The following is a 20,944-nucleotide window of genomic DNA, read 5'->3' as shown; positions in this document are numbered from 1 at the left end:
CAGGACTAGAAAGCTCAACTCCTGAATCCGAGATCAATGCTTCCTCTGCCACACCAACCTTAAAGCTTTGAGCTTACCAAAGTGTTCGGGGGGAAGATGCTCCTATGAAACATAGAATGAATAATGTTAGGAAAACCTGGAGAAACCTAGAGAAAAAACAAGCCTAAATGTCTTTGACAGATTATGTATTTGCAGTGGATAAAAGGATATTAGTTATGGGGATTAACTGGCCCTGAATTACAGCCTTGAACAAAACTGGAAACCTTTTGATAATACAAAGGACTAACTCCTGAGAATGTACCTTTCTTTTCTTACATCAGTGGTGCTAGCTGATTGGCTTTCATTTCAGAGACATTTCCTTTTAACTCTTCATGATCTCTTCAACCTACTCTTGAGAACAAGAAACCAAATTGCGATGTAGAAGCAGGGGCACTTCACAAACCACTTGACAATGTCTAGCACACCAGCCTTATAACCTGAGCATCAAACTTATGTCTTAGCAAAATTTCAGATTGCTACAAGTCCTGGAGTTTGGGGACTGGTCCTGAATAGGTGAAACCACAAATGATAAATCTGTGATTGCTACAGGCCTCCTGCATTAAGTGTGGATTGGCCTGAAGTCAGGGGCTATATGTTTATCTAAACGTTACCTTATGGATTCAATACTGTGAACAAATGGAGTGTTCAGGTGTTGATGGTGAAAAAATGCCTCTCTCTTCCTAGATTATGGGAATAGCTATGCATCTCTAGATTGGTCTTCTCTAAAACCTTTTTGTCCCACTCACTCACACCCACTCCCAATTCTACCACTGTGAAGTCTTTGTAGCCCTACAACAGGGTATGATGTGCATGGAAGCAGGAGTGGGTGTGGCTAAGAATGTCACAGGTATAAAATTGGGATAATAATGGGAATAGATGTTAGTATACTGTGGTTGAAAATCAAACACAGATGAAGTTTTAGCTCCTCAAGACTATTTTTGGCATTCATTTTTATGTCGGAGGTCATACAGCAAGTCTGAAAAAGGAAAGGACTAGACTGTTGGAGACGCTGTAGGCAAGAGACTAATAAGTATACTAGTGTTTTTAAATGACCTTTTGTGATTTGGGACACTCTACAAACCCTACCTTTCTCAGCACCAAACTCATGTAAACAAAACTCTGGCTGCTGTCTATGTCAGGTGGAAAGGGCAACTGTGTGTAAATTAAACCTAGTCATAAGTAACTTGACCAAACTGTGGCTTAGCTGAAAAAATTGGGGTACCACTACATATGTGTTCTCAGTGGGCATTAACTAGAAAACTTGGGAATGGGGGTGAGGGAATAATTCTTTTTTTCATATTTGGTCCCTATAAGTCTCAAGAGATTTATACTGATGATGAAATTGATTGGGGGGGGCGTCCCTGGTGGCACAGTGGTTAAGAATCCACCTGCCAATGCAGGGGACACGGGTTTGAGCCCTGGTCCGGGAAGACCCCACATGCCTCGGAGCAACTAAGCCCATGCGCCACAACTACTAAGCCTGCACTCTAGAGCCCGCGAGCCACAACTACTGAAGCCCGTGTGCCTAAAGGCCGTGCTCCGCAATGAGAAGCCCGTGCACCGCAACTAAGAGTAGCCCCTGCTCGCTGCAACTAGAGAAAGCCCGTGCACATCAACGAAGACCCAACACAGACAAAAATAATAAATAAAAATAAAAAAATTTATTTTTAAAAAATTTATGGGGGGAACCTGAAGGGGTAGCATGAATAATTAAAATGTACAAGTAACTCAAAATGTAATCTTATTAGAACATCTTTGTTTTTCAAATATCTTGCCAGAGCCACTGATATAATTTCTTTCTCAAAATTTGACAGCTGGGGTGCCTCATCTGATGGTCTGTTGCAACATTCTATAAAGATTTCCCTTGCCTTTCACTTTGGCTCATTAAACTCTATAAAAACAAGATGACTTTTTATAAACTTGCCTCTCTCTGGTCATTCTCAAACCTAGAGGGCTAGATTTTAGTTTTTATTCCATAAAGAGTAGAAGGTAAAAAGAACCATTATTTTGCCTCTGCATGTCAATCTTATGTGACAAGAGAAAATGAACCATCATTTTTAAATGTTATGAGATGGAAATAGTTTAAGGGTCAGCTATAAATCTATCAAGAGATACTGGAGGCAGAGAGTGAGGAGAGTACTAAGAAGAAGAAAATGAAAGAGGGACCAGGAACGATGTTTCTGCCATTGCGAGCCACATGACCTTGGCCAACTAAACTCAAAAACCTGGTTTTTTGTTAGTAAAGTGGGGGGGCAAAAATGCCTTCCCTGCTGATAGTTCGGGGAAATTGGGGGGATCCCCTGATATAACAGTACAGCAGAGATGATGTACAGAGGTACTTATATTTCTACTTTTAACTCCAGGTTTTGACAGTGTTGGCGAGGAGACAGCTTTGAACATATTTAGCATATATATACTGATGTATGCATCTAGCTCCTAATTCAAATTATTTGGGAAAACTTTTTAAATGGAAGGAGGAAGTCTGTTTCTCTAATCAATTACTTTGTAGATGCTTTCAATCAAGTGGTGGAAGGGAATAGTCACATCAGTTACTCCAGAAGAGGGCACCATTCCCCAAGAAATAGAACCTGCTCAACTGCTAAAAATGGAACATGTGTCTAAGATTTCAAGTGAGAGAAAGATCTGTAGAGGCCAGAAAGATAGTCATGAGTTTGTTTTTGATATATCCCCTCGCTATTCTTGTTTCGTGACTCTCATGTCTCTCTTCCACACTCCCTTTAGGCACTAGTCTGTCTTCCCCATTCCTTAAAAGACTTCTCAGGTGGCTGGCTGTAGGATGGGTTCTCAAAATACAGTTGATCCCCAATTTTTTTTTTTTTTTTTTTTCGGTATGCGGGCCTCTCACTGTTGCGGCCTCTCCCATTGCAGAGCACAGGCTCCGGACGCACAGGCTCAGTGGCCATGGCTCACGGGCCCAGCCTCTCTGCGGCATGTGGGATCCTCCCGGACCGGGGCACGAACCCATGTCCCCTGCATCGGCAGGCGGACTCTCAATCACTGTGCCACCAGGGAAGTCCGATCCCAAATTTTTTCACTGCTACGGCTCTTTCTTCTGTTTTTTCCTCATGGCTCTGACACTTTGAAACATTCTGTCTGCTAAATTGCATTTAATAACTGATTCATGATCATTCTTCTAATATATGAATAAGATACAAATGAAGCTTAACAATGTCACACCAGCATGTGACAGGGTTGCATTACTGAGCAGGTGTAATTTCAGTCATTGGCAAAGAAACTGATGTTTTAGTAGCAAGGAGTTAAGCAAAGGGAATGTACAATTTCTGTTAGGATTTTTGAAATATTGAAAATAGTTTGCAGAAGCCAGCTATTCTGAGGATTCCTAGGGGTCTGAGATCCCAGATGAAAGAGGATGAACATGATCTCACATTATGAGTAGCCACAATAAGCCCATGCTTTGCATACTTTATCCTATTTATAGCATGAGGTATTAACTGAAAACTTGTTAGCCAAAAGCATAATACCTCCCCCAGGCATATCTGGATTTTGATTAATGATACTTTTCTATAATCTTAACCCAAAGGACTCTCTAAATGGAGGAATTCCAGACAACCTGGCAAAAACAGGGTACCTGTATAGTAGGCCATGTGTTAGACAAGTTTTGTGAATCAATATATAAAAATATACACACATATGTTTGTAACAATATTAGGTGCCTCCTGCATTGGGCACTTTCAATAGATTATCCTCAAATCTTACAACAATCTTATAAAGTAGATATCCTTTACAGATGGAAAAAATGAATTAGAGAAGTTTGGTAACTTTCTCCATCACACAGCTACCAAGGATTGGAATTGGGATTTAAACTTATCTGACTCCGAAGCTCAGGCCACCATGCTGTTTCAAGAGAACAGTTTTCTCTTAGCAAACAGACTGCAATGGGAAAGAGAGTAAGTAAAATTTCCACACAGAAAAATAGTGGGAAAAAATTCAAGTCACCCATTGTAGAGAATAATCTCCCAAACAACAGTTTAATAACATGCACACTCATCTTTAATACCTGTGGTCATATGTTGTGTTTTGTAGAAGGGAGGTTTATTGGTTTCATAATAGGCTTCATTTAATACATTTAGAGAGTGTCATAATGCACCTGGTGGCAAAATTAGATGGATTTCATTGGTCCCTTGAGGTGGATAGAGTCACAAAAGACTTTGGATTCCTTACTCTATTAAGAAAATTGTCCAGGTCCAAGATCAAAGATAGAAGAGTTGCTGGTAACCCATTTTTCCAAGGACTGGTAGGGATAGGTGCAGAAATGAAGAACTGGAAGCAACTTGGGAATCTTGAGTGAGTTCAGTATTTCACAGGATCCTCAATGAATCTTTTTTTTTCCCTTTTTTTTAAATTGGATATATTTGACATATAACCTTCACTGAGTTTTATAAGCACAGAACCTTACAGTTGGAAGGAATCTTCAAAATCATCTAGTTCAGTCATCCTTTTAAGAAAAGTACTGGAAATACCTCTGCAACATACCCATCAAGCGATCACCAAGCCTCTGCTTGAATGTTCTAAATAGCAGGAAGTTCATCTGTTTACAAAGCTGCCTATTTTCATCTTCAGATAGTTCTAATAGGAAGTTCTTCATATTGAGCTGAAACTTCTTTCTCCTAACTTCCACTCACTGATGCTGATTCCAAGCTGTAAGACCCCCTAAACCAATGCCTCCCCCACAAGGCTTTTCTATCCAGATTACCCTTCTTGGTACTTTGCCCCCTGTAACCACAGGTAATCTTGGAATGCCACGGTAGGTTGGTCAGAGCCACTGAAAACCAACAGTCAGAAGTGTGGTGCAACCACAATGAAACAGAGCAGCGCATCTGATCTCCCCTCCTCTGTACTCCCACAGGGCCTGGAGTCAGCTCTCCACACTGCTGAGCTTCATTCTGGCCTTCACTGTTATCTGGATGGTGAGAGCTGGAAAGAGGCACTCTCTCTCTATTCAATCATCCTTGAGCTCTAAGGCTTTGATAATCCTTAGAAACCTCTTAGTAGAAACATCCCCTCAACCAGAAATCAGCATTAGCATCTACCCAACATGCTGAAACCACCTTTGACTGCTCCATGTTCCCCAAACCCAAGAGAACTGACCATTTCACTACTTGGTCTGAAAAGTCCTGCCAGAAAAAATTCTGGCAAGGCTACAGAGGTCTTATCGTGAACAGAAGTGGATCAAATGTAGAAAAATTGTCTATCAGCCATCTTCCATCTTTCCTCTAAATCTCTAATTCAGAACCTCCCTTTCACTCACAGCCGTCCTGCAACCATTCTGCTTCCCTTCTATCTCCACCATCTGAGAACATCCTGACTTCTCAAAGCCATTTTATAGAGAGAGCCTCAAACGTGGGGAGGAACCAAACAGTTGAGCCATATGTCTACTGCCATGGGTATTTTGGATATTGTCAGTCAATCATAGTGTGGAGACATTTGTTCATGTTCCAGCTGTTCACAAAGGATATCCTTGGCAGCAATGACTGGATAGAAGGAATTCTTGTTGCAAAGTACCCAACACATCTATATAAATTTTTTCCGATGATAAAAGACTTAAGTTGCAAACAATGTATCTATGCAACCCTAAGACACTATTTTCTGGGGTTCTGTGTTGAAATCTGGTGAGATCCACTTACCGTAAGAACTTGGTATTGATGTGGGTACAAAAATTCACTACTGGGTAGTAAATTGCTTCCTATGTATTTGAGAAACTTATGAATGTCCGTCTGATGATTCAAGTTAAATTACATTTAAGTGGAAGAAGACCAATGATTCCATGTTTTTTATTGTAAACAATCTATATATTCCCAATAAATTTATAGTAAAATAAGCTTTAAAAAAGCCAATGTCAAAAAAGGAAAAAAACCAGTAACTACAACAAAATATGTAATGAGGTTAATAACATATATGCTTGGCCTTAGAGAATTCTTACAAACTCAGTTGATTAAAACATTCTATATTAATGCTGTACATTTTTACAAAAAAAAAAGTTTCCAAAAGAAAAATAAGAATTAAACATTTATGGGACTTCCCTGGAGGTCTAGTGGTTAAGACTTCACCTTACAATGCAGGGGGCACGGGTTAGATCCCTCTTCAGGGAGCTAAGATCCCACATACCTCAAGGCCAAAAAACCAAAACATGCAACAGAAGCACTGTTGTAACAAATTCAATAAAACACTTTAAAAATGGTCCGCATCAAAAAAAAAATCTTAAAAAAAAAAGAATTAAACATTTATGACTGGAGTTAGTTGTAGTAAGGAATTGGACGTGAGTGTTTGACTGCTCTTTGTGCCTTCAAAATTCTGCAGAAAATTCTGTCTTCTTTTTAGTCCATCCAAAATGACTGAGTTATTAGATGCCAGACTCTGTGTCCTAAAGATATTAAAAATAACAGAATTATTGCCTTCAAAAAGGGCCTGGATTTCTAACCAAGGCATAATACCTTCATTTGTTACTTTGAAGCAGTACATTTACTAACAGGAACTAACTTATCAAATAAGTTAACCTTTAAAAATCTAAAGTGCTCTTTACATTTTAAAGGATTCCCAATAGCAACTCAATTATTTGACAGCTGCTTTCTAAGAAGTTCATATTCTCTGAACATCTGTTCTCAGATCCAATATCAAGTATATTCTAGGCAGAAACAATAAGTTCCATGAAAAACTCTTCTATACAACTAAAATGACCAATATCTTCTTGTATAATTTGTTTCTTTTTTGAGTAAGCATATGGAAAGGAAAAGCCAACTATAATATTTTTCATATTGACCAGCGTTCCTTTCCTAGGAGCTGTAAGCGATGTTAGTCCCTTATCCAACACATCTGCCTTGCTTCAGCCAACTCACATTACTGGTTGGGCATTTTGTTTTTGACATTCCCCTTCTCCCACCTTGCCTCCTCTCCCTCACCTGTCCATTACATCAAGAGATGTCTCAAAAATGTGTCCGCCATAAATCTTTCCCACACAGCCCATCACTCTTCATAACTGCCAAAGAGATGTGGAATTAAGAGTTTATGCTTTGTTGTTGAGTTCAATTTGTTTATTGCTTGTTGGTCTCTTCAACTAAACTAAGCTAAATTGTAAGCTTCCTATAGGTAGCAACAACATCTTGTTCATCTCTGTCTCCCTAATCCTAATCCAATTATGGCGCATAGTTGATGTCCAAATGTTATCTCCCCTCCCTTTTCCTATAAATGTCTTTAATGACTATAGTTATAAATCTTTCAAGAAAACCATATTATAAGCAATTTTTAAAAATTAAATTTCTCGGGGCTTCCCTGGTGGTGCACTGGTTGAGAGTCTGCCTGCTGATGCAGGGGACACGGGTTCGTGCCCCGGTCTGGGAAGATCCCACATGCCGCGGAGCCGCTGAGCCTGCGCGTCCGGAGCCTGTGCTCCGCAACGGGAGAGGCCACAACAGTGAGAGGCCCGCATACCGCAAACAAACAAACAAATAAATTTCTCAAATTTAAATTCTCAATTCATGCCAATTTCTCTTATCTGTTTTGGGTTTGTTTTTGGTTTTATTTTTGTTTTTGCCAGAGAGGAAAAAAGGGAACCCATGGCTTATTGGTTTACACTGTTGTTTACCTCAAAGACATGTTTTCATACTTCAATGACTTAATATGAATTAAACTATTGTTTCAGGCAAAAAAATCTTGTTCCCCAATAAAGTAGATGTGTTTAAAAAAATGCAGACTTCCAGGAATTTAGCCTAAGTTATAAATATTAGGAATGTCCACAAACATTTAGTAATAACAATTCACTGCAGATTGATTTATTATAGCAAAAAAACTGGGAATAATCTAAATGTCAAAGGAAGGAAAATAATGGTTATGTAAATAACAGGGTCCACATAATGGAATACTAAGCAGCCATTTTAAAAAATGAGGGACTTCCCTGGCGGTCCAGTGGTTGAGACTCCACGCTTCCACTGCAGGGGCACGGGTTCGATCCTGGTCAGGGAACTAAGATCCCACATGCATGCTGCGTGGCACAGCAAAAAAAAAAAAAAAAAAAGAAAGAGAAATGAGCTGGAGGGAATTCCCTGGTGGTCCAGTGGTTAAGACTCTTGAGCTTTCACTGCTGAGAACCCAGGTTCAATCCCCGGTCAGGGAACAAAGATCCTGCAAGCTGCACAGTGCAGTGCCCCCCAAAAAAGCAGGATATATATGTACTGATTGCAGGGTATCTATGATAAGTTAGGTGAAAAAGAAAGCCACAGCTCTGTATGCTCTGTTGTTAGAAAATAATTATATTTATAAACGCAAGGGAAAAAGTCTGAAAGAATATATGCCAAACTGTTAACAATATTTAAGTCACCTCTACGGAATAGGAATGGAAAAGGCTAGGGAATGGAGACTACTGGTTTTACTTTTTACATTTCTATATTACTGTTTTTTTAAAAAAGAGGTACACAATAATTTTATATAATAAAAAAACTAATGAAGATATATGCCAAATTTTAAGCTGACTTTTTAGAAAACTATTTAATAACATGGGGGAATGTTCATTATATTCTATTGAAAAAAGCAACATGCAAAATAGCAACTACAGTATGAGCTCAACAAACAAAATATATAGATTCAATATGTTCAGACCAAAGTATTATAAATACACCAAATATAAAAGGATTTTTAAAAATATCTAGATGGTAGGGTGATTATAGATGTTTTTTAAAAACTACTTTTCAGTACTTCTTAAATGTTCTATTATGACCAAATTACTTTTATATTCTGAACAGTGTTATTTAAACAAACTGGCATGGAAAATATTAGTGGAAAGTAGCCACATCTCTATCTCAACCTGTGCAGAACCAGGAATATAAGTGAAAACTTTCCAACCTTCAGTTCAGGAAGTGCTTGGTTTATGGTAGTCCCTTCCTATTTTTAGAAATAATTCAAGATTTAGTAGTAGGGGAACAGTCAAATCTTGGTTCACATTAAAAATGAACTCTATCCTATTATACAAGAGATTTCATTGTAACTTCGTACAATTTATTCAGTAAAGGCTGGTAGACTAGTATCATTATAAAAAATTTATTCAGGAGTCTCCCACAAGGTAACTCAGTATGCCCTTGATTTTAGTAATTCCTGTGGGATAGTGGCCAATCACTTTTATGTGCACTTACCGTGGAGAATCTATTCCACTATCTCCTGCCATGCTCTGATTTTCTGTTCCTTCCAAGCGACCATGTTCAGGTTGGATGTCCTGAGCCAACACTGGCATATGCGAAGTGTTGAACAGTTCTAACTTGTGTGTGAACTGTTTTCTCATTTCCTGATTCTGAGCACTCTGACTCCAGGTGGCTGGTTTCTTTCCTGTGTCACCAACAGGGTCTTGTAGGGTTTCAGCCTCCAAAGCACCTTTCCTTGTGCTGTAGTAATCAAATATACTTCCATCAGCAGGTGCTGAGGCCTGTAAACATTTAGCTACACTGGGTTCCTTTTCATAGTCAAAACCAGACTGGATCCCTAAATTGAGGACACAGTTTTCAGCAGAGAGATTAGGTTTTTGGCCTTCACCAGGATTAGTAAGCAACCCAGCGGGCTTGTAATGTTCATTTCCTTTAAGCACCAGAGGCTCAAACCTCTGTATGTTGCTATTGTACTCAGTCAGAGACCTTTCAGTCACCTTTCGTTTTCCTAAATGATTCCACTTGTTTCCCCCTGGAAAGGAAAATTGAATGTGGCCAGGCAGCATTTGAATTAAGTCCTCATTCTCAGAAAAGTCATCCTCATCTAGATACAATGAACTGCAGGCCCCATCCTCATCATCTGCTTCATTCTGATACAAGGCCTGGTCATCATCAGAAAGTCCTTCATTTTCTAGACTCACAGTCTCTGCTTCCTGGATAAACGCCTTTCTCATCAGAGTTTCCTCTGAGTCTCTGTCTTGTCTCTGAGGTTGTCTCAAATGGTTTGCACCAACTGGGTAATCCAAAAGACCAAGATTTTGGAACTGGTGTATTGTTTCATCAACTAACCTACAAGCAGAGGATGCTTGGTCTAAAGAAGAGGAACCTCGTGATGGCTGGACATGCTGTGTTTCTTTTGTCTCTTCTAATGTGTCAAAATGAGAGTAACTTTTCCTCGAGACTTCAGGGATTGCCTCATTTTCTCCACCATACACATCACATCTCAACGTGCTTTCCCTGAAGGAACAGCATTTACTATCATTTTGTAAAACACCACATTGAGAGTAATTGAAGAGGTTATCTCTAAAGTCATCACTGATAGGTTTGACAGTAGAGTGATTCACATAAATGGATTCTGCTCTCAGTTTATCATTACATTGTTCACTGTATGACTGTTTGGCTTCACTCTCAAAGATTCTTGAGGAATCCAAAGACCTTGCCCTTTGGAAAGGCTTTCCCTTTGGTCCAGTCTGACTGGGTTTCAGCTCACTGATCTTCTGGATGTTGTGCTCTTTGGTTATTGGGCTCCTTCGGTTAGAGAAACCCTGGAAAGGATTACTGATTCGCTTTTTGTAAATCAAATGGGAACCTAGCACTGATGGATTCTCACCAAGTGGTTTCTGAAGTTCTACTTCATTTGGGCTTTTAATTCCGGGTATGGGCTGTGTAGCAGGGAGCTTGGGGTGTTTCTCCAGCCTAATGCTTCCTGGCTGAGGCCCACTTCCCTGACTCCTGGCTTTGTCTCTATCTCTATGTGAATGGCCCCGCCTTCGAGGCTTTACAGACCGGCCCTGACTTTTCTTAACTCCCACTTTTGAAGGATACTTATGCCTGAGTGTCAGCGTATAAGTGGAAGTGCCCTGGCTATTATATTTTTTCTGTTCTTCGTATTTTTGCATTATGACAGTATGTTTGATCAAGTTGTCAACAGTCAAAATGGGATTAATTCGTTTGATTATCTCATGTTCAATGTCTCGAGGGATATTGTCCAAGTTATCTTCATCTCGGACGGGCCATTCTTCTGGTGGGAACTGGGCAGAGAAACTGCTGTGCTCTGTTCTGGACTTCTCCTTTCTGGATATACTGCGCCAGAAGAGGCTAAAGCCAAATTTCTTGGCTTTTTCTCTGTCTTTTGTGAATGGTAAAGGTTTGGCGCTGTCACAGACGTGATTCTCTTCAGACACTGAAACTGTTCGATTCTGTACCAAAGGTTTGGATTCCCCAAGACCTTTCCGGCATTTTCTAGTCACTTCTGCAGCAGTTGGTGGTTCCTGTATATACTGAGTGCACACATCATGGAAACACTGGCAAGAATGACAATGGGATATGGGGGCCGCATTTTCTTTGGCTAAGTCTGCACAGCTTTCCATGTTCACCAGGTATGTAATGGAAGTTGGCATCCGGGGACTTTCATCTGATAGGACTCTCTTATTTTCTTGGGGGGTTGTATTTGTAATGAAGTAAGTCTGAGGAGTAACTATGAAGTATCCTTCTCCAGTGTGATAAATCTTCCTTTCTTTAATGAGAGTTCCCAGAGTGGTATAGAGAATATCTTGAGATGGAATTGCAATGCCTAAAACAAATAAGCACTTTACACTGATACGTTCTGAATAAGAAACATTTTAATGAGTGAAATCAGTAACTCAGAAATGACCACACATTTGCTTGATGAACCCAGAGCTAATTGTAACACAATTAATATATATAATTAAAATGTCAAAGAAGCATTAACAATAATCATAATTCAATTGAATAATAGGAATATAATTTCATCTACACAAAGACATATGGCTAGGTTACCAGTTAAGCAAAGAAAAAAATCTGTTCACTCAAACACAAACACCAAGTTATACAACCTCATTATAAATTTAAATTTTGACTAAGGAAAGCCTTCTTGAAAGCGAACATGGAAGTTTTTGAAAACCACAGTCTCATAGCTTAAACCTCAGTAAGAATCTAAAGAGAAAATGAAAATCAGTCTGTGCTTGGGTGAGGGCAAACTACCTAACATCTGGATTATGATGGTTTTTCAAACAGAGAAGGTAACAATTTTAAAAGAAATTCCCTTTCTGAATAGCAGGGTTCAAAATTATATTCATATTATGAAAACAATGTTAAAAATGTGTAACACAAAATACATCAATATGTTAATATTGGTTTCCTTTGAGTAGTGGTACTATAAGTGATTACTCTTCTATATTTTCTGGATTTTTCTACAATAAGCATATCTTATAATGGGAAAAATAAAAAATACTCTTCTACATTCATGCAGTGGGATATCATGCAGCTATGAAAAGAATGAGATAGATCGATATATGCTTATACGGAAAGATCTCAAAAACATGTCTTTAAGTTAAAAAAAGGAAAGGTGCAGAGAGAATGTATAGAATGATCCAACTTATTTAAAAAGGATACATATATTCAAATATAACTTATGAACATGTCCATGAGAAACTATAAACGATAGAAGATGTCACCTCTGGGAAGTGGCAATTTAAGAATAGGAGGCAGGGACTTCCCTGGTGGTCCAGTGGTTAAGACTTGCATGCTTCCACTGCAGGGGGGCTTCCACTTTAGGGGGCATGGGTTTAATCCCTCGTTGGGGAGCTAAGATCCCACACACCGAGGGGCACAGTCAAAAAATAAAGGAGGCAGGGGAGAAATTGAATCATCATTTTTTCTTTTGCACTCCTTTCTACAGAGTCTGACTTAATTATTACCATAAACATTATTTTTGAAAAAGTTCATCTGGAAAATAAAAGAAATACTCATAAACTTGCTGATGCAGACCTTTTTCCACCGGGGCTCTAATACAAGGTTCTATAATAGAAAAAAAATTAGATATTGCCCAGTTTATGTGTTTAAGATGATTTATAAATAGAAACCAAACACATACAATGAACTAATAGAGAAAAACTTGTTACTCTACCTGGGTAATGTTTCACCAAATGTTCCAATAGTGATTCCTGTGTTACTACAATCTGAGCGGCATTCATATCAGATACAGCACAGCAAAGAACTTCAGCCAAAGGTATAAACTGAGATTGAGCTATTGGATTCATTTGCACTGGAAAGACATCACCTAAATTGGAGATTTGAAAAAACAAACAAAAAAAAGGGTGATAAATTTGATATAGTAGAAAATATTTGGAATTAGTGAATCAAGAATAGTTAGAAAGACTGAATATCAAGTGGAATTGCTTTTCTTTCATCAGTCGTTACTCAATCTGTTAACATTATATGCACAATGATAGAAACTACAGAAGGAAATGGCTTAGTTTATGATCTCTACTTTTAAGAAGTCTAATATTTGTCACTACTTTATAAGCAAGAGATAATAAGTTTCTATATGAAAGGCTCAAAGTGCTATTGGAGTTCAAGTCAGACAATGCTTATATGGCAATTCACATCTTTCAAAGCATTTTTTCATATTAGCTACCTGAGATAGGCACAGATAGGATTATTATTTCTTTATTTAAAATATATATAGCCATAGGAAGTTCAAGTAATTGTCCCAATCCTAAAAGAAAGTAAAGTGACAGAAATAGGTCTTCTGACTCCTAATCCAGTATTTTTGTCATTCCACACTTTCCTGATTGTAATGAGTAGGAAGATCTGAAGAGGGAAAAGGCAGAAGTGATTTACAGTTTTCAAGAATACATGGAACAAAATCATGGAAGGAGGGAATCACAAGATATATAAGAGCATGGAGAGAGTTATCCTGGTTGGGTAGAGTTTAAGGGTTATATCAGACCAAAATAGAAGATAAGACTGGAAATGGAAGCTAGACTGTATTATCTTTCCTCTTTGCCAACATATAAAATTGTTCTTCTTAACCTGCCATTAATCAGGTTGAGTTTTAGATTCTGCTGGGTATCCAAGGGAACCCCTCAATTGGAAATGAAGGACTAGGACTCAGGAAAGTGATTTGGGAATCAACCAATAAAGATGAGAGCTGAAGATAAGGAGTGAAATTAGGTAATTCCCTGGTAGTTCAGTGGTTAGGACTCCGTGCTCTCACTGCCGAGGGCCCAGGTTCAATCCCTGGTCGGAGAACTAAGATCACAAGCTGCACAGCACAGCCAAAAAATAAAAAAAGATAAGGTGTGAAATGAATTCTTTTATTAGAAGAGTAAAGAAGAGAGCCAAGGAACACTTAACTGAGAGACTACCTACGTTTAAGATGTAGTAGAAATAGGAACCCACAAAAGAGAGAAGGCACGGTGATGAGGGTAGGAGGGAGAGAAGCAAGATTATGAGGAAAAAAGACGTCAAAATGAATAGCAGGGACTTCCCTGGTGGTCCAGTGGTTAAGACTCTGTGATCTCAATGCAGGGGGCCCGGGTTCGATCCCTGGTCAGAGAACTAGATCCCACACGCATGTCTCAACTAAGAGTTTGCATGCTACAACTAAAGACCCCACACGCTGCAACGAAGATCCCACGTGCCACAACTAGGAGCCAACGCAGCCAAATAAATAATAAAAAACATTTTTAAAAATGAAGAGCAAATTAACAGTGACAAATGCTTGAAAGAGATCAAAAAGGTTGAGGGGAGGAGAAGAGGCAACTGGATTACTTGATTGGAACAAGGTGACCATTGGTGACTTTCAAGAGAACTGTTTTCATGGGAAGGAACAGAAATTAAATATCAGATTGGGGAATTCCCTGGCAGTCCAGTGGTTAGGACTCTGCGCTTTCGTTGCCGAGGGTGCGGGTTCAATCCCTGGTCGGGGAACTAAGATCCCACAAGCCACGTGGTGTGCAGTCAAAAAAATAAATAAATAGAAGTCAGATTGAAGGGAAGGGACTTGGTGAGAAAAAAGTGAAGTTAATGGGTCTTCCTTCTGGAGCAGGGTTTGTCACCTTTGGTACTTTGGACGTTTGGGGCCAGATATAGGGTGACCAACCATCCCAGTATGCCCAGGAATGAGGGGTTTCCTGGGACACAGGATTTTCAGTGCTATAACCAGAAAGTTGAAGGCAAACCGGGACGGTTGGTCACGATAGCCAGAGAATTATTTGTTGTGAGGGCTGTCTTGTGCACTGCACGATGGTCAGTAGCATCCTTGGCCTCCAGATGCCAGGAACATCTCCCACAGCTGCAGCAACCAAAAATATCTCCAGATGTTGCCAAATGTCCCTGAAAGGAAGGGGTTGGGGGTCAAAATTGCCTCAACAGTAAACCATGGTTCTAGACTATTTGTTGGAAAAATCTGATTGTGAAAGAGGAGAAACAGAACACAAACCAGAAAAAAGTAGGATCAAGTGAATGTGAATGTGTATGCTGTGATTTTCTTAAAAGAACATGTTTGCACATTTGGATACAAAAAGGAAGGGCTTAGTGGAGATGATGGAAATGATTCTGTGAGAAGGAAGACCAGTAAGACAGCAAGATCCTAAAGGAAGGGGAAAGGAAAGTGTATAAAAGGAACAGGTAGGGACTTCCCTGGTAGCACAGTGGTTAAGAATCCGCCTGCCAATGCAGGGGACACGGGTTCGAGCCCTGGGCCAGGAAGATCCCACATGCCATGGAGCAACTAAGCCCGTGCGCCACAACTACTGAGCCCGCGTGCCTAGAGCCCATGCTCCGCAACAAGAGAAGCCATCGCAATGAGAAGCCCGTGCAGTGCAACGAAGAGTAGCCCCTGCTCCGCTCGCCGCAACTAGAGAAAGCCCGAGTGCAGCAACGAAGACCCAACTCAGCCCAAAATTAATTAATTAAAAAATAAATAAAAGGCACTGGTAAAAGAACTATCGTTAGAAATGAGAAGGATATTACTTCATCTGAAACTTGAGAAAATAGAGGGTCGCAGAAGACCAGAAATATATTGAGGCATAGAAGGAAAAAAATATTAGCACAGCAAAGTCATCTGATCTCTGTAAAGTTAGACAGAAAGAAAATAGCAATGGGAGGAGAAAAACTGGGAATGAGGAGGTGAAGAGTAGAAAGGGAGTTTGAGGGGTCATTCTCAGAGCACCCTAGGAAATTATAAAATGAATACAAAGATTATGAAGGAGCCCTGAGTCTCAAGGTCACTTAAGTGTGGTTTCTGGCAGATGAAGCAATCTGGAGTCGAAAAGATGGGAGTCAGGGAGGCCAGCAGGGCTAAAACTTTAATGTGCATGTGAGAATCACCGGGCGATTGTGATAGTGTATAGATTCTGACTCAGAAGATCTGAAAATGAGCTTATGATTCTGCATTTCTAACAACCTCCCAGTTGATGTTCATATGCTGCAGGTCTGAGGACCGCTCTTTGGAGACGTTAGGGTGTTAATGACAGCAGTGTTAAAGTAGCTAACCATTGAACAAATAAATATGGTCCTGGGGCTGCATGGGAGTCAACTGTAGCCAGAGGCAAGCCAAAGAATTTAGAAAACTTGGCTGTACCCTGCATTTGACTCTCCAGTGAGGAAACCAATACATTGCACTGGTTGTTAAGGAGGAAGGAAGGTGATGAGGACTGGCCAGGGGTAAAGGGTTGTAGTCAAAGCTGGTAAGGGGCTCACAGTACTTCTGGTATCTGCATGAAAGATAAAGGACTGCCATCAGGAAAGTGATAAGCAGTTTGCTGTTAAAGATCACATTGGTCTGTTTCCTTGTTTACTTAAGCTTCTCTATTTGGCAGGCTGGGGCATTTTTGACCTTGGACGGTCACAACACAGGGCAGAATTGCTGTCTGCTTTGTCAGCCAAGGGGAGGATCTCCTCTTGGCCTGCTTGCTGCTGTCCCATTGGGTGATGCTAAGATACCTACAGCATTCTGAGAAACTAGCATGAATGACTAATCAATTAGCATTTCAAAGGGCGGTGATAAGAGATGATGCTATGAAACTTAATGTCCAAGAGGAACGTTAACTGACCTAAAACTCAAAATCCTCCTAGAAACTCCACCTCTGAGCTAAGGGTAATAAGCCTTTCTCCCTATCTTCATTCCCTTTGCTTTTCCTTTTACCCTCCGCATCTGAGACTTACTTTCTTCTCTTTCATCTCCCTCCTCAACCTGACAAAATATAGAATTAAAGTACAATTTCACATATTTTTATGCTTCTTAAACATAACTCTATGTGCTTAATTTATAACAAACTTATATAACTCTCTTCCCCATTTTCCAAGACAGTCTAAGTGACTTTTTTCTTGTATGTGATCTTAAATGGATTACCTGCCCCACTTCATCTGGACTTAGAAGTCCTTAATTCAAAAAGGAGGGAAAAGTTCTTCTCTCCTAGAAAGATAAAGGCTAGAGTATTGGAGAAGTAGAGAGCAAAACCTAAAAAGGATTTGCTCAGCCACACAATACACACTCAAGCCTCACTGCATCCCTAGCCTAAACCCAGTCACTTTGAACTTTGAACTTTGAGATTGGCGTGCAGTGCAGGGGGGAGGACCAGAGACATTAAAATAAAGAGATGAGTGGCTAGAAAGTCAGTACATGTCTGATGTCCCTGCTGTGCCCCCTGCCAGCGGCTGCCCATTTCTGTGCAAATGAAACAAGGAAGCTGTACTAGGGTCCAGTAAGGGGTCTCCACTATGCCTTTGGGTCAGACCTAAAACAGCCCATTTTCTAGTTCAATCCTTAAGCTTAGTAGCAGGCTCAGTAGCTGTGGCGCACGGGCTTAGTTGCTCCACGGAATGTGGGATCTTCCTGGACCAGGGCTCAAACCTGTGTCCCCTGCATTGGCAGGTGGATTCTTAACCACTGAGCCACCAGGGAAGTCCCTGCCTTTTTCTTTTTAAAACTAATACAATTATATGTCAACTGCCTTGTAGAGAACATGTTAAATAGCATGTAACCTCTGCTTTGGAGCTCCCTCTAGACAAAGGCTAGAGAAAGTTTCTCAGTACATTTCCCCTTCACAGCCGTTGCTAAGATACATCTTTAGGTGCATAAATCATCAAGAGTTTTTTGTGCAGGAAAGCAGAGTGAACCCTGACACAGGAACATTTGTGACAGATGCAGGAATCATCTTCCAGCTGCAGCCATAGTTTGCTTCACTTACTCTTGCACTTGTGTTTCTGGAATGCAATGACTCTTACAGAGTTTTCCACCAAAAATTAACTTCCTGTGTAGAAGACCCCTCTTATAAATGTAATTAGATTTCACAGTAAGAGAAAGCCAGCCCTTTGGCTTTATCCTCAACTACCTCAGAGTAACTGAAGGCTGGACTTAAAGAGTCTAGGCCTGCTGTGGACCTCTGACCCTTGAGCTGGAGCAGGGATCAGAAGGCTAGGAGAGCCTGTGGGCCAGAGTAAACAGTTCACAACAATGTTCTCTGTGTTTACACAGTCTTGCACTCTTGGGTGCTGCGGAAATGGGAGAAGTGTTTAGCCAAAAGGCTGGTTTCACAAAAAATAACCAATGAAGTAGAACCATACAGATTAGCACCTGCTACATTTAATGCTACCTTTTCTGCAAAGGACATTTTTATTGCTACCTTGTTGTATTCCCAAAGGATTTAGTTGGTATATAAATTTAAAAAAATTTTCCAAGTTATAATAATGAGGCAAATTATATGAGTTTGAAAACAATTATTCTTTAAAAGTCCACTTTTTTAGGGAAGAAAAAATGCAAGACAAATTAAATGTATGTAGCATGTAGATAAAATGAAAACATGGAGCTCTCAACTATCAAAAGCAGATGACATCCAGTAAAGTCTGGGGCAGGCTCCTCATGGCTTGGGATCCTAAAACTGTGACTAGAATCAGCTTCCTGTGTAATGGACATAAATTCATATAATCCCAGGCAATCAATTCCTGCTCCCTGGTGCCTAACAACCGTGGTCTAGAAAGCCCCTGGCCATTAGGAGCAGAACCCTGGGAGTGTGGCTTGTTCCCAGAGCTGGTGACAATAGCTCAGCAATAATCCGCTGCAATCAAAAGCCTCATCAAAATTCTAAGAAAAAGAAGGTGGTTTCTTTATGTCAGGACACAAAGGCCTCCACCATATGCCTCAGGTTGAAGGCCTCTAGAATACCCTATCCTGGCTGTTTTCTAACAGCAAAGAGAAGTGGCTGAAAGAGCTATTTCCTGGACAATTCATGAGGCATGAATACTCATGCCCCAGTGTAAAAACAGCAAGAGGTACATTCATGACAAATACGGACACAGCAAGATTGCCTCTCACCAGACCCAGATAAGGCAGCTGGAGTAGAACAAGCAAACCCTCCCCAGGAGCTATGGTACAGGAGAAGTCTTCAACCAGGGACACAGGACTCCTAAATCTGTCAGTTACAGATAATCAGTTGGAAGTTTTAATAAAGTTAAAACAAGCCTAAACTTTACACTTTCCAAGTGAGAAAGGCAGAACCAAAATCAAGATACAAGTTGCTGGTCCCAAACCTGCATTTGCTTTGTTCACTGAAAAAAATCTCTGAAGTAAAAGCATCCTTATCAAAATTGAATGTGTTTATTTTGATATCTGAATGCTCTAGTTAAATTTTAGGGACAAAATTAGTTTTCCATAAACACTTTATCTTTAGGGGAAAAAAATTAACTACCATGCAGTATTTACATTTATCTTAGGCTTTTAATTAAGGCACCTAAACAAATTCCAAGAGGGCCTCCTCATGGAATCTAAACTCTGACATTTTAATTTGGGGTGCTTGAATTTGATTTTAAGGTCCATAAGAAACTGTACTACCAAATATGCAAAAGAGAGGAAATATTTCTTTGGAAATTTGGAAAGGATTCACATCAGAACTATTCTGTGTCACACTAAAACATGAATCTGCCATAAAATTAAATTCTAGGCAAAACTAATCCTAACATTATTTCATATATAAAACACAAAATAAACATGTTTAGTCCCTATACAAGTGTGTTTATGGACTCTTCTAGGCAGTCTGCCAGAAATTCATGCATTATTGACCTTCAAACGGTTTAACTGATCCGCTCAAACTCAGCTAATTACCCAGACACATGAAATCTGAGAGCATCTTTTTGGGCGCCTGTATTGAATCACAGTGTGGGAAAAGCATCTTCTACGTGCTTTAGAGATGACAATAGAGCATGAATAAAACAGCCTGCAGATACAGTCAAGTTTAATAAAAAAGGATGTTTTGTCCTAAGTAATCCAAGAAGCTTCCTTGATTTTAAACTGCACTTTTATCCAGTACAGAATTTCCAAATTTCTTTAACATTAAAATTAATCCTGAGCTTTTAAAAAATGAAAAGTACTCTGTAACAATGTGTCTCATCCGAGATTAGATGCTGTGCAAAAATTTCCATGACTTTAAATAATTAGATCTGTTGTGTTAAAACCTTAAATAGGTTCAGAAAATCAAACAAAATGGGAACAAAAAGAAGAAAGGTTTCAGGCCAGCAAAGCCAAGCCCCTCTCCATGTCTGCCTTTTATTTTAGTAAAATAAAAGAATGCAAACACTTTCCTCCACATTTAGAAACAAAAGAGTACCAAGACTCAGAAACTGGCTGTAGATCTAAGGGTAGTCGGGTTATCTACCATGGAAGCTGAAATTCCTTCTCCAGCATGGTGATGTTTATTTTGGAGCCCCAGACAAATGGCTCCCCTTCTGGGAAATGCCCTCTGTTGAAAAGCTACAGGCTTCCCAGAGAAGGCTGGGCTGTTCACCAGCAGGAACCCTTAGTGCTACCTTTAATAACAGCACTTCAACCTGTCAGGATTAGTAAATGAGAGGTCCCTTTATTTCAAGTGATATATCCACTAATATTGGCCAGCAGTTGAGTTGCAAAGGTCTTGGGCCATTTATGAAGGAGACCTCAGAATCTGGTTGTCACAGCGCACAGATATGCTTGAAAAGACACGTAGTTGGCCCTATCAGGGAGCCCTTTGAGCCTCCAGCAGCCTTTCGCCATAGAGATACAGGGATGCCTGGCTGGGAGGGAAGGATGTGAATGACTCAAATCAACTGATCTTTTTAAAAAAATGCTAAAAACTAATTCACACACAGCCCCAAAGTCCTCAGCCCACTGGTGCCCC

The 20,944-nt window shown here is 39.9% G+C and overlaps 1 protein-coding gene across 3 annotated transcripts in view; it reads right to left on the bottom strand.

Annotated features, from left to right (window-relative positions):
- Positions 1 to 6,294: 6,294 nt before the first annotated feature.
- The window catches only part of STOX1 (storkhead box 1), a gene marked incomplete at both ends in the record, with an annotated part of 50,624 nt that continues 35,974 nt past the window's right edge, over positions 6,295 to 20,944 (bottom strand). The window contains 3 exons of one of the 3 annotated variants that reach the window (XM_079716519.1): positions 6,295 to 6,442; positions 9,201 to 11,559; positions 12,916 to 13,068. In XM_079716519.1, coding sequence (XP_079572645.1) covers positions 6,295 to 6,442; positions 9,201 to 11,559; positions 12,916 to 13,068 — 2,660 coding nt within the window. The remainder of the gene's footprint in view (positions 6,443 to 9,200; positions 11,560 to 12,915; positions 13,069 to 20,944) is intronic. The other 2 variants (XM_079716520.1, XM_079716521.1) reach the window with 2 other exon arrangements.

This window comes from Hyperoodon ampullatus (genome assembly GCF_949752795.1).
Source record: "Hyperoodon ampullatus genome assembly, chromosome: 1".
NCBI lineage: Eukaryota > Metazoa > Chordata > Mammalia > Artiodactyla > Ziphiidae > Hyperoodon > Hyperoodon ampullatus.
The sequence above is the reverse complement of the archived record's forward strand: the minus strand, read 5'-3'. Positions and strand labels throughout refer to the sequence as shown.